At 33.6% G+C, this 16,436-nt stretch overlaps 1 protein-coding gene across 1 annotated transcript; it reads right to left on the reverse strand.

Annotated features, from left to right (window-relative positions):
- Positions 1-238: 238 nt before the first annotated feature.
- LOC132721352 (uncharacterized) lies at positions 239-10,047 on the reverse strand. Its single transcript, XM_060705641.1, has 9 exons — positions 9,551-10,047; positions 8,861-9,021; positions 7,839-7,926; positions 6,841-7,030; positions 6,193-6,370; positions 5,511-5,638; positions 2,702-2,883; positions 1,893-2,039; positions 239-1,588 (listed from the first exon to the last, which is right to left on the reverse strand). Exons 2-9 carry the CDS (start codon positions 8,994-8,996, stop codon positions 799-801), a joined length of 1,839 nt encoding a protein of 612 aa, XP_060561624.1. The 5' UTR covers positions 8,997-9,021; positions 9,551-10,047; the 3' UTR covers positions 239-798.
- Between the last annotated feature and the right edge of the window lie 6,389 nt (positions 10,048-16,436).

The raw sequence follows: 16,436 nt of genomic DNA on the forward strand, positions 1-16,436 counted from the left end.
TTATTTTATGGAACTGTTCAAATGAAGCTCACAGTAGGTAGCGGCAGTTAAAACTTCAAAGTACTGTTTTGCAATTTTTCGTTTTATGATATAATGAACTAAGTTTCATGAAAAACGCATATATTTCATAATTTTCTTGTTTTCATGTGAGTAAACGTGTCATCCTCAATAAATAATGCGAAAACCATGATTTTTCTCGAAATCTTTCAATTAAAAATTAATCATTAAGTGGAGTATTAATAAAATGCTTTCGTAGAAATATGAAAACGCCGAAGTGACTTTATGTAATTCTTAGTTTTAATAGCAGGAGACCGTACTCTTTTACAATATATAAAGTGAAATATGAAAAGTATTAAAACAAATTGTTCCATGGCTGTTACGAAAAATCATAACTTATAGAGGTTAATTGTTACTTAATAATAACAGCCTAAAATGTTAAAAATATTTTATTTCAACAAAACAGGTTTATCTGAAAAATACGTTCATAATAGTGGGTTTTTTTATTCAATATATTACTTTTCTCGTTCAAAAGAAGTTTCATGCTTTTCATTTAGCCGTAATTTAGCAATTTCTTGTTTTGCTTTGATTCATAACTGTCAGTGGCTTTGTGAAACAACTGTTAGTATAAAATGTCTTTTTGTATTTTATTTGTAAGTACATGTATATCAATTTCTTGCATTAAAATATGACTGACTTGTAACAAGATAAAAAGAACTTTATATAAATACAACAGTAACGGTAACAACATAATTATAGCACAATGTTTGCTTATTTATCATTCACGAATTTCGCCAAAATCTATTTCCATCGAGACACTGGTGTCATCTCCGAATTTTGCAGCTGTAAGCGTTTCATGGTATTTACAGCCCGTCTTTTTTCCTTTAAATTAAACCAGTACGAGTCTTTTATTCTCCTTCCGAGTGATTTCACTTCTTTGGACTCCTTCGGTCCTCTTTCTCGCTCCATTTCTCTAAATTTCGCTCGCTTTTGGATCATATCGCGGTATAATATCGCGTCTTTGTTGATTGGCTGAAGTAAAGGGGTTTTCCCGTGTACGAACCAATCAATCAGCACGGTTTTAGATCGTTCCACTTTTGGAATCGGTGGCGGTTTTGGAAGCGTCGAAGACTTAACTACACTAGGAAATGGTTTGCTTCCTGGGTCCCCCTTTTCTTCATTTGGATCAACAACCCTAATGTCAAGGATTTGAAACAAAAGAGGGGAGAGGATGGGCATCCGGTGACCTTGTTTAGAAGAAAGTCTTCTCGACAGCTTTGTTTCTGCTAAAAATTTCATCATACTCAGAGTATGTGGGTTTTTCTTGTAAATCAAACGGTCAAAGATCTTAGCTTCAAGGTGAAAAAAGGTACAAGCGCTCGTGCAAATAACGCTGAAAATATTCTTTTCGAGTCCCAGCAAAAGTTCAAAGTCGCTAATGACTTCGCCTTCTTCAACGTTACAGAGGTCGACAAATTTGTCGAACATAACTTTCTCAGCGGCTGCGTACCCATCGGTTCTGCGTATGTATGTTAATGGATCCATCCCTGCTAGTATATGTTTTCTGCTCTTGTTCAAGCGAATACCATCTCTGAAAATTAACGAATGAAAGCAATTGATGAGCGATGAAAATAAATGACTATCTCCGTCGTTGAGAAATTGAAAATGAACATAAGCGGATAAAAGAGCTAGCTATCTATATGACAAAGAGTCTAGTATTTTACTCGTTGGCAGACATATTAATAACAAATACGTTTTTTTTATAAATTTATAAATTTATTACTACTGTACGGTTATGATCTGTTGCAATTGCAATCACTGAGCGCAGCATACACATTTATACTATATTGTTATTGCATGATATGGTGTTAAAAAGCTGAGCCAATGAATCTTACGCCATTTCCGATAAAGACGAATCCTCGCGGATGGCCGCTTCATTTGTCATTTCTTCCTTCTCAAATAAACCTTTCTTTGGCTTGACAAATAGTTCCGGGAACAGCGTTCTATGGCGTGCTGGTTCTGCTGCCAATTTTGCTCTTCCGCTTGAGGAAATGAAGAAATGAAACAAGACGTAAGCATAAATTAGCAGACTATTTTATTTTAACCAAATGTCCTACGTAATATTATTTGTTTGATATATCTTTAACAACAATAAGGTTTGCTATAAAATTGGCGTCGAAAATAGACGATATTGAATGAGTGTACGTTTAATACTGAATTTATTGAACGAGTTGAATAAAATAATATTATGTCAGCCTCTGGCGAGCGTAATATTATTTTATTCAACGAGTTCAATAAATATAGTAATGAAATAACACGAGTTTAATATTCTATCAAATAAAGACCGTTTGAAGTGATAAAGAAACATTTTTCATTGACGCGCCTACTGAGTATTGTATAACGCTAATATTTAGCGTGTTTTTACCCTTTGTTTATGTAACGCAAATGACGTCACTTCAAAATAAATGCACGGCCGTGCAATGCTTTTTTTACGGAGTCGCAAAATCGGCACGGGTTTGTGATAAATGATGCTCGGATAATTTAATTTTATACAGTTCGTTCAATAAATTAAGTATTGAATCCACTTTCATTTAATACCCTCAATATAGTTGATTGCACTTCTTCAGACTGTCCAGGTATGTTGAAATGTGTAATTATAATTATTGAATGATTTATTGAAAAGTTGTAATCTTTGTAAACGTACCTCACTAGAAATGTAAGCCCATTCACATTATCTCCTTGTTTGATCACGTGATCGCCAATTCTATGTTCACTGCGGACAAGTGACCACTGAAGCTGGCGTTGTTGGGGAATGTTCCATTTTGAGAAGAAAGGGTGTGTCTGTATGAACAATCGCTTTTCATCAAGGTCTTGTTCGAGCGCTTCCTGTTGAAGGATGAAGAAAAGGATGATTATCAATAACATTTCAATTGTTATTGTTTGGCAATATTGAGCTGAGACTCATTAATTTTCTAGAGGTTTTTCGTTAATATCCCTAATTTACTTATTTTGATTAACGCTTAGGATTTTAATAATAGTACTGATCTCGATACTTTAATCGATAAATACTGTTTGATGGCCTAGAGGCTAGGACGACCGAATTTTTATCACCTATAGTTGCAAGGTTCGAATCTCGGAAACATGAGTTGATAACCTGTGTGTTATTCATTTCTAGCATTTTTTTTTTAATTTCATCATTTTTATGAATATTGTATTTGAATTTTCAAATGTCTCATGTCTTTATTGCCAAATAATAACAATCATGTTCGACCTTGGAAGTAATGTTGGCGGACATTAATGCACTATTCCGAAGTTTGACGGAAAGGGCCGAGAAGATTGGGCCGATTGACTCGGAATGACATTGAGCTCGTAATCGGTATTCAATTTTAAGTATATTGTAATTGTAAATCATTCTTGTTGAGAGTGGGCGCATTATATAATGAAGTGATAGGACAACGAGATAATTGTTTCAAGTTAAATGTTGTAAATCACACTGTAGCTTTTCAATGAATGGACAAATAAACCTTTTAAACATAATATTTATAAACATGATTCTTGTCTGTGAAGTATTTGTTCCCGATCTTTGAGATAATGTGTAATCAAAACAAACAAATTGCTTCATTTTTTAAATTAAATTCGATATACCGGTAGTTTTGTTTTCGAAACAGCTTTGTTTATATATGGATATTGAGTATCCTAAAATAAATTGTTACAAAAAAAACTGTACTACTTTCTGTAATTGTCTACCTACGCACTTAAGTCTCGTGGAAACTAAAGATTAATGTCGAAACTGCACTACTTTTTTTATTTTGAAAACTAATTTATAATTAATTGTCAGTATATTGGTACAATGTAAATGTTTTTGCTACTTGTATTTTCTTTAAAACTCAACTTGTCTTTTCGATAATATCTTAAAACGCGTCTTTTCAAATATCTCTTAAAACGGTAAGACGTTCTCAGATATGTTTATGCATAAGATAAAAGACCCAGTGAAAGGTATATCCGAGGTGATGTGTAGAATATTCGGGCAATATTTTCCTAAATGACTGTCACTCCTAGCTACTTTATTATTTTTGTTTCGTTTATACTTATTGCTTAAAGAACTTTTCAGATTGATATTAGAATTAAGGAAACAACTGAACTGGTCCGGTCTGACTTAAGGTTGAAAGAGTTAACGGTTTATTATACTGGTGAAAAAGGTGAAATACAAGAGTTAGCAAAAAATTGCCGTTCAGCCGGGTATTCGACAAAACATTTTGTTAGTGAAACAGACTGCATCCTAAACAATATAGAGCAAATGTTGTTTTTCTTATAAGAGAAATATTCCGAATATTGTTTACCCCGCAGGAGCCTAAGACTGGTTCCGAGCTTCGCGCGAAATAATATTTCAATGGTATTAATAGGTATTCTGGCAAAAACATGGCTCCGAAGGCGCACTTTGTGGGTTTCTTTTTGTTGTCCATTATATCAACTCACTTCATCCCCAGTGGGATATAGGGCCTTTTTGTTATCACGTGGTATTAAAATCTCGATTCTGATTGGCTTAAGGCCGGCGGGGTAAATACAATGTATTGGTAATTTATATGTCGCCAGGAACGAACGGCGACAATCACCAAAGACAATTGCGGAGTCAATCTATATTACAAACTCGTTAAATTATTCAAAATTGAATCTATCATGATAATAAACTTTACAAATGAATAAAAGAATCGATATCAATGGCAGAATTAGTTATTCCTTTGTCATAAACCTTGTTTAAATTATCGCGTGACAGGGAGGTTCATAACTTCTATATGATTTATCTATTGCAATAATGTTATCGCCAATTAAAGGTCTCTTAGAAGCATGTTTCTGTTATATCAGAACAACTTTTGGCATGCTATTATCGCGAACATTTTCATAACAAAAGAACGCACATATATTGTGCACCTTAACAATAATGATATTTATAAAATTGTATTATATAAATACAGCAAATGTACCAATTAATTGTTTGATATGGAATTTTAAAGGGACTCCATGTCGGATTTTTTTCAGATGACCTCACTGGAAATAATTTTTCAAGATATAAATGTTCAGTGCAAAATTTCAGATCATTCACTCACTCCGTTTTTCCAGGATAATTATTCTTATCGTGAAAAATAACGCAAAAACTTATGAGTATTGCAAATCTTTTCACTGAATAGCTAAAAAAATACGATATTGGATTTATTTCAGAGTATCTTTCTTAAGTATATCTTGCATATCACTCTGTTTTAAGTGACCAAGCTGGCCTTTGTAAGAATTTTTTTTTTCAGACCTCAGTGGAGTTCCTTTAATATATTGACATGCTTATAGACCTTTTTACGACGCGGTCCGTTGCTATAAAAAATTGACCGGATGTAGTGTTTTCTCGCGCATGCGCAATCTGCACAGGGCAAAAGAGCATTGCCCTACATAGAAATGTAGTAGAAACAATGTTTCCAAAACAAAACGAGATAGTCATTTCTGCACGAAATTCACGTTTCACGTACCTGTAACGTTTTCTCAAAGATTTCATACGATATGACCAGAACTTCCGTGGCTTCTTCAGCAATAGCCGAAGCATTCCGCTGTCTGTTTGGGTAAATCAGGGCCAACTCCCCGAATGCTTGGTACTGACCTGGAGTATACCGATTCAATATAAATGAAAATCCAGCTGATTGAAATGAAAGTCACTATTCTTCAGCACGAATACCTTTGAGAAAATTTTAAGATATCGCTTAAAACAAATGATCGTCTTCTCGTTTCAACAACTAGCCACTTCCTCAAAATGAACGGCATACGATCCTTATTTTTTAGAAGAACAATATTTCAACATTGTAAATACAAGAAAGTGAAAAAAGAACAAAGTGTAATGGCCAATACAAGAGTAAACTAAGTGTAATTACAAATATAGTATAAGACAATGTGTAATGAACTATATCTTAGTAAGTAAATTGTAATCAAACATTCGTCTTCGTCTCAGTAAACGCATTGCACCTGGTCATAACCATAATGTAATGGTACACACGCTTATAAACAAACTATAATGTTATTAACCAACTGCAATCACCAAGTTATTACCCATTCGCAATGACCAACACATTATGTAAACTAAGTGTAATGACCTACGAGTATATATTAGTAATCAAAGTGTATTTTTGTAATGTAATATTGATTGAATGTATTACGCACCAAGCGTATTGACACACTGTCCAAACTTCTTCCTGGACTTTTTCTCATCTTTCTTGTCCTTAACAAACATGCTCTGTCTTCTTGAGTTACGACGAGTGTTCTTTGATGTCGGACGAGTTGTCCTTGATGTTGGGCGCATCGTTTTTGAATCTGGTCGCCCAAGATTTGCGTGAATTGACTGAAAAACAATACCAAGGTTACTTAATGTAATTTTTGGTACTTCACGTTTGCTGAGAACCACGCAATTTTTGCACAGTCTTAATTAGCATTATGCTCATAATAGAAACTGAAATAAAATCATCAGTCTGTCAGAATTTTAAATATCGAATTCACTTGGTTCCCGATTAAGATTTAATACATTTTGTTCCTTGATTAGTGTTAATTATAGAGGTGTATGTTGATAACCAGCACTAACAGAAGTACAACATCCAAACAACAGTGTAATGCTTTTGCTAAAAGTAAACCAAAAGAGTAGAAGTATAAAATTGCTTTGAATGTTCCATAACAGTGTATCAATACATTTTTGTTTAGACGGGAGACGCACGATTGGGCGCCATTAAAGTCACACACCAACCCTTTAATATCAAAACAATATTGAACTCTGTAAGATTTCAGCTCATTCTACCTAACAAACTGACTATAAAATACCTCTCTACGAGACCTGCCACTCGTAGATTTACCATGTCTATCATCAGAGTCAACATCCGGTTCTGTGACCATGGACATGCGCCGTGGAGGCGGAAACGGAAATGACGGATTGTCTTCAGAAATAATTCCTTTACCATCTTGTTTGACATCAAGGTAAATAGACACAGATCCTTTCAAGATGATGTAAAATCTATTGGTAAAAGATGTATTGTTGGTGAATGGAAAAATGAAAAAATAAAACGGACACGAGGATTAAAGAAGTTTCCTACAATAATTTAATATGCAGCAGATACACCGTGATTTCTAACTAAAATCATTTATAAATCAGTGCTAGGCATTTTCATGTTTTCGGGCGTGGATCAGTTGGCTTGTGGTTTTAAGCAACTCGTTTCTCTCAATGTTCCTTTAAAACAACAAGTAAACCAAAGCAAGGTTTTTCACTGCATTAGCATTGTTTTGCTTCTTACATGGCCTCACTTATGAGTTATTTATGAGTTATCATTTAAATACATATGAATTTAAAGTTTGAAATCACAATCGTCAAACTGTAAACTATATAGACTGGTTATCAAATTCTAAATGCTCAAAATATTAAGCAGTAAATCTAGTTTTTTTTCAAGAATGAAAAAAGAAAAAAAAATGTAGTTCATCTAAATGTGAAATAAAACAGTACTTTATTAAACCCATTTACATGTGCAACATATGAGTAAATATTAAAGCCATTGTTTCTGTATGGTTTACGAGCACATATTTAAAAGGTTTATATACTAAATACACTAGCGTTAACAAAAGATTCGTAAAAGTGAAGAAACTTTAAAAGCCATTGTTAATGTGTCTTGGTAGAGCTCTACAACTGCTTTATACGTAACAGGGTGGATAGTTTTCATGTAACGAATTAATGTCTTACGATTCAGTGGACTTATTTATATAGGTATGATTTGGAGAAAATGATAACAATAAGTGTAATAATTTTATTCAAAATTAGAGAGAAAACTTACGTATCTCCAACTTCTCCTTGTTTGACAATGACGTCATCTTCCGCGTGTTTCTCAAGCTTTGCTCTTTGTAAGATGAACGCTACGACATCTGAAAGAGCAGTTTAACGTGGCTTAAGGAACTTATGATTTATATAATTATGTGACATGATAAATAGTTGTGTTTTTGTCGCTCCCTAAAAATGAGTTTGTATATATTTAAAGATAAGATTCTTTTGAAATCATTTTGTGCTGGATTTACTGTTAGTGTAAGTAATCGAATAATTTTTTATATAGGAAGAAAACAGACATGGAAAAAAGGTAGCAGTGATAGTGACAGTGAAGGACAAAGCAGAAGGAAAATTACCAGAGTAATTAAAGTACATATGTTCTGTTATATAAATTAGATATTTAACTGAACTGTAAGTGTAGTAATTTCGTTAAATTCTAATGGCATAAATATATATTTCAAATTCATAGAGTTACCCAACTACACATGAGCGATGTCATGAGGTTATTATAACATAGTTGAGTACAATACTGAATTATATTGGACGAGTACACTTATGTCATATTGGACGAGGCCCTAGCCGAGTCTGATAAAGATTTTGTAGCTGTCTACGAGTCCAACTGAATCAGGATTGTTCTCGACAATATATAATGACCTCTTTATTTCGCTGTTTTGATATTTTGACAGAACTTTGTAATCTAAATTACAATAAGGATTTATAGGATTTTTTTATCCTGAAAATGAAAACGAGGCTAGATAAAGTACGATTGTACGATATGCATTTAACATAGTTATTTAAGGCTCTGAAAAAGAAAACGAGGCTATAAAAGGATCTTTTTGCATTTGATATAGAATGTTTGGACTCTGGAAACGTAAAAGAGGCAAAATTGATAAGGCTGTGTCCGATAACGATTTCTATTGGAACATCACGTGATGCAAAGGTTAGTTTGATTTGTTATATTTTTATAAGATATCTAACGATGATGTTATTATTGATGAAAAAGCGATAAATTTATTAAAAGGATAAAACATATACCTTTGTCAATTGAGCGGAAACATGTTGTTTTCATGGTCAGAATTGGCAAGATGGCGTTGATTGATCTGTCCGACCTCTCGCCAGGTGGCGCTTCGAACAACTGCACGAGATAGTCGCTCACTTTCTTCAGTCGCATTTTCAAAAGATTCGAGATTTAAAATCTATGAAACAAATTAATGTTAGTCAGAAACTTCACATTAAAATGTTTATAAATTAAGGGAAGTACAAAATATCGTCTCTTAAACACGGGCCCATTGTAAAATAGTCTAAATATAGAATCAGATACAAAAGTCTCGTGCAAAAGCAGACGATATTAAGCGTTCCTTTAAATTTTATTCCCATCCTGTTTAAGAGCTGCTACCGATACTGCTTACATTATAAATAATATAGCTTAAATATTTGTTTAGAAAATTGACGCAGACGACAAAAGCTCTCGTCTCCCACTGATTTATCAATTAAGCTATTCTTTTTTTCTAAAAACAAAAACCATTTATAAAAATGACAAGTGAAACACCGATTTGATTTATTTATTTACCATTTTGCTTTTAAAATCGAACTGATTTTATGTCCAAATTTTCGAAAAATAAAAAATATTGAACAAATAGTAAACAAAAGCTGAAAGTTTTAAAAGAAGTCTTTAGTATATTATCATCTTTTTGAAAATGAACTATATAAATGCATATTACCTACCAAGTAAGCTTATTCTTTCCGCATCTTAAACACACAAAATTGCGTAAATACTAGCATTATCCCAAATATGGTATTAATCAAATCCGCCCATTCACTGATGAAAAATGAATCCGTATCAATTTGTATCGTGAATTAAAATCTTGCGCTATAATTACTACAATTACAGATGAAATTCTCAAATATCTTATTACACCACTTTAATATACAAGGGTTTTAAATTCTGCCAAATTCTGCACACACGAATAAGATCCAGATAATCATTGTTAAAGTTTTGTTCCGTTTGAAGATGCGTTCAATGATACCCTATATACAATACGTATATAATAAAACTTCAATAACTTTATGTTAAGCTGAAGACTTGTTAATTTAACAGGGTTACAATCAGATATTATATTCCGTTGGCACTGATTCTCATTATCTGACATCAGATATTTGAATTGATCACTCTATATATGTGTAATGGACTTGCCCAGCGTTGGAGTCGGAATAGTCCATTTTAATTTTTAGGGATGATCTATTTTAAAATGCTAAAATCCAACAGTCTGGAGCCCGGCTTTATTCAACTGGAGGCTGGTTTGGCTCATGATGTTGCTGTTGCCGTATCATTATTCCCGTTAGCGTTCTTTCATCGCATCTTCTCGTACATTTCCGTCGAACTTCGGATAAAGACTAATAATAATTACCGTAGAGTATATTTGTTTAAAACATACGCAAGCGCAGAAGGTCGGATACCAAATAAATTAAACAAACAGACATGGTACAATATAAATTTAATCAATAGACAAAATAATTAGACTGATCTAGTCAGGATTAGAGATTAATGTTTGTATCTTGTAGTCGCGTTGTCGTTTATATTTTTTATTCATTTATTTTACCGGTGTGCTCATGAAAATATTTACAAATCAAACGCGGTATTAATTGATATATTACAACGATAAGTAGCAAAAAAAGAATAATCAAAATAACTAAGTCATCATTCATGTTCAAGTACAATGTAAATGCTACATTGCTCTATTTGCTTAATTTGCGACACATGCAAGATCCATTGTTAGTGTCTGAACCTCAAGGATTATAGTATTTTAATTAAATGAATCGCAACACATTAAAGTTGCATGCCTCCAGATGAAACAAATAATTTCAAGAAAATCAATAAGATTTTAAGGAAAGTAACACTCTTAACAAAATTCAAGTAATGATGTACATGTCACATGCTTTGACCGAGTGATTTTTGCAGTATTTATCACCATATTTCTTGAGCGCTATTTTCCCATATTTTGACTTTTATATGTTAATTTACGCGGACAGAAGTGCCGTTTGCAAAGTGTTATTAAAACTTTACAATTGGTACACTGTCAAAATTTTCATGAAAATAAGCATGAACCTGGAGGCACGCTGCTTTAAAATTGGTTAATTGGTCTTAATCAGTCTGGTATATCAACTGCTTATATGTTCAGCCATAATCACAGAAAGGTTTAAAATCAAACCATTTCTTAAAGTGAATTGGTCTACAATGCACATTTTTTCATAAGTATATATTTCAAATGTTGAAAAAAAAACAACAATAGAAATGTATCATTTGGATTTTCTTATGAATAATTATTTGGTGGAAACAATGTTGATAATGTTCTAAGCCGTGTCTATTCTAGGATTCGAAAAACATGGGGGATTTTTATCGAAAAGTGAAAAATTATTACACTTGTTTATCTTTTTCCTTCGTTCTCTATGTAAAATTTCCACCTTGCCTCTGAAAAAATGGGGGGGGGGGGGGGGAATTCTCAAAAATATGAGTGAATCCCAACACCCCCCTCACTAAGTGATTTGGCATTTCTAAAGAACAAATTATTAACTGCTACATGAATATAAATATAGTTTGTAATTTTTATTAAATTCTCATCCATACATGACAACATATAAAACACTTCAATTACAAATTATAAAAAATATATATTATCATAAAGTTGCCTAGACTACAAGCGTATTGCAAGGGTGACAATTCATAGACCGATACTGTAAGTACTACATATTTACTGAAGAGTTGCCTTTCTTTTCTATGCTTATTAACAATTAAGAAATCGCTGCTAATCTCGTTCGGAGAGAAATTCCAATGCCCATAGCGTTTTTGCAAAGAACATCATGGCAAAGTTCTTTCGGTTTATCTAAAATAATGTAATAAAAAGTACTTGAACTGATCAGCAGCTGTTTCTTAGCTCAAGTCTTATCAAGGTGACAATGACAAATATCAATATACGTACACTGTTAATAACGCGTGAATATTGGGTCTCAGAATGTCAGAAAGGTGAAGGTTGTGAGATTATAAACCAATTTGTTTTTGTATAGTGCCACCAATGCTTTCCAGTGTTTTAACTGCAGTAAATTGGCTATAAGACTAATTACAAGACTGATAGTTAATTCAATGTTTATTTGACTAAAACAAGAGCGATCAGTAATCACATGTGTCGCCTCATAATGGCCAATTTCATGTTGGGACAAATTTTGTGACAGACGGACAGACAGACGGACAGTGCACAACTAGACTTGGTACTGATCAATCATGTAAAGTTTGGATAAAATTGCACCAGTAGCTTATGAGGAGTAGTCCGGACAAGCTTTTGCGTATCTGGCAACACACAGAAAAAAACACCTTTTTATCAAAGGGCCATAACTCAGCCAAAAATCATTCAACCGGAAAACCCGTGCAATATATATATGCGCAAGGACTTGAGCCACAGATCAATCCTGTAAAGTTTCATTGAAATTGCATAAGTGGTATAAGAGAACTAGTCCGGACAAACTTTAAAAATAAAAATTATTAAAGGGCCATAACTCTGACAAAAATCATTGAACCGGAAAATGCTGACAAAATGCACAACTAGACTTGGTACTGATCATTCCTGTAAAGTTTGGATGAAATTGCACCAGTAGTTTATGAGGAGTAGTCCGGACAAGCTATTGTGTATCTGGCAACACACAGAAAAAAAACACCTTTTTATCAAAGGGCCATAACTCGGCCAAAAATCATTCAACCGGAAAACCCTTGCAATATGCGCAAGGACTTGAGCTACAGATCAATCCTGTAAAGTTTCATTGAAATTGCATTAGTGGTGTAAGAGAAGTAGTCCGGACAAACTTTAAAATTAAAAATTATTTAAGGGCCATAACTCTGACAAAAATCATTGAACCGGAAAATGCTGACAATATGCACAACTAGACTTGATACTGATTATTCCTGTAAAGATTGGATGAAATTGCACCAGTAGTTTATGAGGGGTAGTCCGGACAAGTTTTGTGACGGACGGACGGACAGACAGACAGACAGACGGACAGACGGACAGACAGACGACGGAGAAGTGATCCCTATATGTCGTCACTACTCCGTAGAGGCGACACAAAAATGAGTTGCCTCAACTGAGGTTTGAAATCGAGACTTCTCGATTCACAAGCGAGCGTGCAAACCCCTCGGCCACGGTGCAGTTCATGTTAACGGCCTGGAGAAAACCCTATTATTCTAAATTAGGGCTTGTAACTCGACGCTAAACACCATGGAGCTTACTATAAGCATGTATATCTATAAAGAATGAAACAATATTAGAAATCTTCGACCATTCGGGAAATACTTTGTTTGAAAATTAATGCGCCTGTCATTTGACAATCTTTACGCATTGATCTCCCCTGAATTTTTCGGCGTTAGTGTACATATAAAGGGAAGTAACCGCTGCAAAAAAGTGGACTACTTTAGGCATTTGCAATTAACAGCATTAGGCTCTGAAATTTCGCTACAATTATTTGTTTGGTCTGACGACCCAAACAAAAAAAAAAAAAAAAAAAACACGAAAAGAGATATCAATACATTATTGCGCATAACGAATAATGTTACTAATGACTATTTCAACCAGTCACATTTATACCCATGAGCTTAAGAATTTAAACATTTCAATCTATAACGTCTATACATAGGCATGTGTAGGTGTATGTGTTTTTAGCGTATGAGGCTGAAAATATTTATTATATTTATTATGTTTATATTTATTATGTTTATATCAGCAGTATACTACGTTGAATATTTCTGCCGAATGTACATTTATTTAGAGTTTATTAAGTTGAACATTTCAAACTATAGCAATTTTATGTTTATTTGTTTTATAATAAACAAGGTCGAAAATTTCATCTATTGAATTTGTATGTTTATATCTAAGAGTATATATAGGTTGAAAATTTCAACCATGTTATATTACTTTGCTTTAGCGAGCATAATTATGATTGTATACATACAAAGGGTATTGTATTGATTATGAATTGACTACGTATCGAATTACATAAATTTCTTTTCATGTAAATGTGGTTCTCTATGCATAGTTAAACAAGTTTGATGTCGAAACTTAAACCCTCCTTTTGTACATATACATGTACTTTAATAGTTATTTAGTAAAAATCTTACATCCAGACAAGTTTTTCTCTAGTTTATTTTCAACTTTTAACGCAACAATCTTTTTTTATTTGCTTCCATATACGGACCATAGCATACATATATATATATACACACAGTATAATTTATTAATAAGTAAACCTTTTCGTAATTATATAATACCCTACTTCTTTGCTATAAGTGACTGTTGTGGCTGCCCAGATGAAATTTGTTCTACCTTTAAAGTTTATTTCAGAGACTTCAAAATAAACCATCAACTCAAGCGATTGCAGTAGCAAAATCAAAGCACAGAAAACGCTGAATTTGTTTGGGTCTCAGAATGTAAGAAAGGTACAGGTTGTGAGATTATATGTATAGTGCCACCGATGCTTTCCAGCGTTTTAATTGTAGTAAATTGGCTAAAAGACTAAATGCGATGATATTCAATCCAATATTTATTTTACTTAAACAATTTGAAAAAAAATGAGTTGCCTTTACTGGGATTTGAACTCAAGACCTCTCGCTTCTTAAGCGAGCGCGAAAACCCTTCAGCCACGGTGAATTTATATGTGAACGGCCTGAAAAAAACCGTATTATTCTAAATTAGGGCTTGTAACGACTTTAACTGTTGTTTAACACAGATGTAAATAATCCTGGAGCTTACTATAAGCATGTATATTTATAAAGAATCAAAGGGCTGCAAGTTCTCTGGTATTTTCTGATTCGCACTATATATCTGTATGCATTTTCCTGTATAAGTTTATTTTTATGTATTATAATTCATTTTGCAAGGCACCAGAGTTTGATACATACGGAATTCTGCATAACTAGAGTTGCATAAAAATATCATTTATGTTCATTTTTTACGACAGCCACACTTTATCCTTGCATATCGTGGCTACTTTCCTAACAAAGACACTTAAAAAGAATTTAAAAAAAGTTTCCTCGACTGGGATTTGAACTCCAAACCTCTCACTCACTAAGCGAGCGCAATACCCCTGCACCACGTAGAAGTTATACAAACAATGTCTGAATAACATCAAGTCATTCTAAATTTAGAACTTCCATTGCATTTCGGGTTTGTAATCCTTATTAATTTCGAGGTATTTTGTTCAGGAAAAGCCTGTTGTTTAAAATTGAAGTAAATAATTTAGCGAAAATCTTCTCGCCCAAACAGTCCGACATGTAGAATCTATATATTCCTCTACTCGGTTTGTGTAGTATTCGGTAATCGACATCGCTAAAAATAGTATTTTCATTGATAAAATCATATTCATCCGCGTAATTTGTGATTGTGAATTAATGACAATTATATAAGCCAACACTATTTTTAAACTTTGAATACGTTGTAATTTGTTGGATACTTGTAACAAAATAAAAATATTTCTTTCTTTTAAATCGCTAGTTTTAAGCTGTTTTGAGAACTACTTGTTGTTAGGTTTGTCGTAAACTTCTGTGTCAGAGATTGAATGCCCACTTTGTATTTACTTATTTTCGATCAGAAAATACAATAAAACAATATTAGAAATCTTCGACCATTCGGGAATTATTTTGCTTGAAAATTAATGTGCCTGTCTTTGACAATCTTTACGCACTGATCTCCCCTGAATTTTTCGGCGTTAGTGTACATATAAAGGGAAGTAACCGCTTCAAAAAGTGGACTACTTTCGGCATTTGCAATTAACAGCATTAGACTCTGAAATTTTGCTACCATTATTTGTTTGGTCTGACAACCCAAACAAATAAAAAGAGTAACTTTATTTTTTTTACGACGTCATCATTTATTTATTTTGATTAATTCATCCATAATCATATTTTGTGTCGTACATTTCAGCCAAGTATTCAGCTAGAAGGAATGTCGTGTCAAGTTATGTGTGTTCAACGAACTCAACGAAGGTGTTTACAAGATTCTCTCGCCTTAATAAACACTGTGAAGAGGCTCAAGCAAGACATTTTATTAGTTTCCGCACATAATTTCGGAGATAAAGAGGGAACAGAACAAAAACTACATTATTCCGGACGTTTCAAAACTGACGTGGGTTCATTAAGTAGAACTGGAAAGAAAGGAGACTGCGGCAGCCAGGAGGATGGTCGACCCATCTTTGTTATGTAAAAACAACCAGGTCTGTAGGGACTAGGAGGATGTCGTGAGGGATGCGGGCTTACCAAGAGACAAAAGCAACCATGGTTCAATGGTATCTGTTACATAAAATATAAGAGGAGGTCGACGACATGGACTTTTAAATGTTTCGATATATGTTTCATGCTTCAATGTGTTAAATTTATTAAGCAGTTCACGAACTGTCTCATTCAAACCGAACCTGGAAATTGCCATCATTTTCTGTGGTATTTGGCAGACCCTCAACTCTTCACTGGGCACAACTTATCTATTTTTGCGACGGACGCGCCCTCAGGCGCGTTCAGAGCTATGTCATCTACACATGGGATTTCGTCGGCTACAAGCGCGCAAGTGTCCTCAACCGA

This window comes from Ruditapes philippinarum, unplaced genomic scaffold (genome assembly GCF_026571515.1).
Source record: "Ruditapes philippinarum isolate M1 unplaced genomic scaffold, ASM2657151v2 ctg1229_1_1_1_1, whole genome shotgun sequence".
Lineage (NCBI taxonomy): Eukaryota > Metazoa > Mollusca > Bivalvia > Venerida > Veneridae > Ruditapes > Ruditapes philippinarum.

Coding starts and splice junctions, on each gene's coding strand:
- LOC132721352 (XM_060705641.1), bottom strand. CDS start 8,996: ATGCGACTGAAGAAAGTGAGCGACTATCTCGTGCAGTTGTTCGAAGCG. Junction 7,031..7,838: donor CAAGGAGAAGTTGGAGATAC/GTAAGTTTTCTC, acceptor TTTTACCAATAG/ATTTTACATCATCTTGAAAG. Junction 2,040..2,701: donor GGGCTTACATTTCTAGTGAG/GTACGTTTACAA, acceptor CATTTCCTCAAG/CGGAAGAGCAAAATTGGCAG.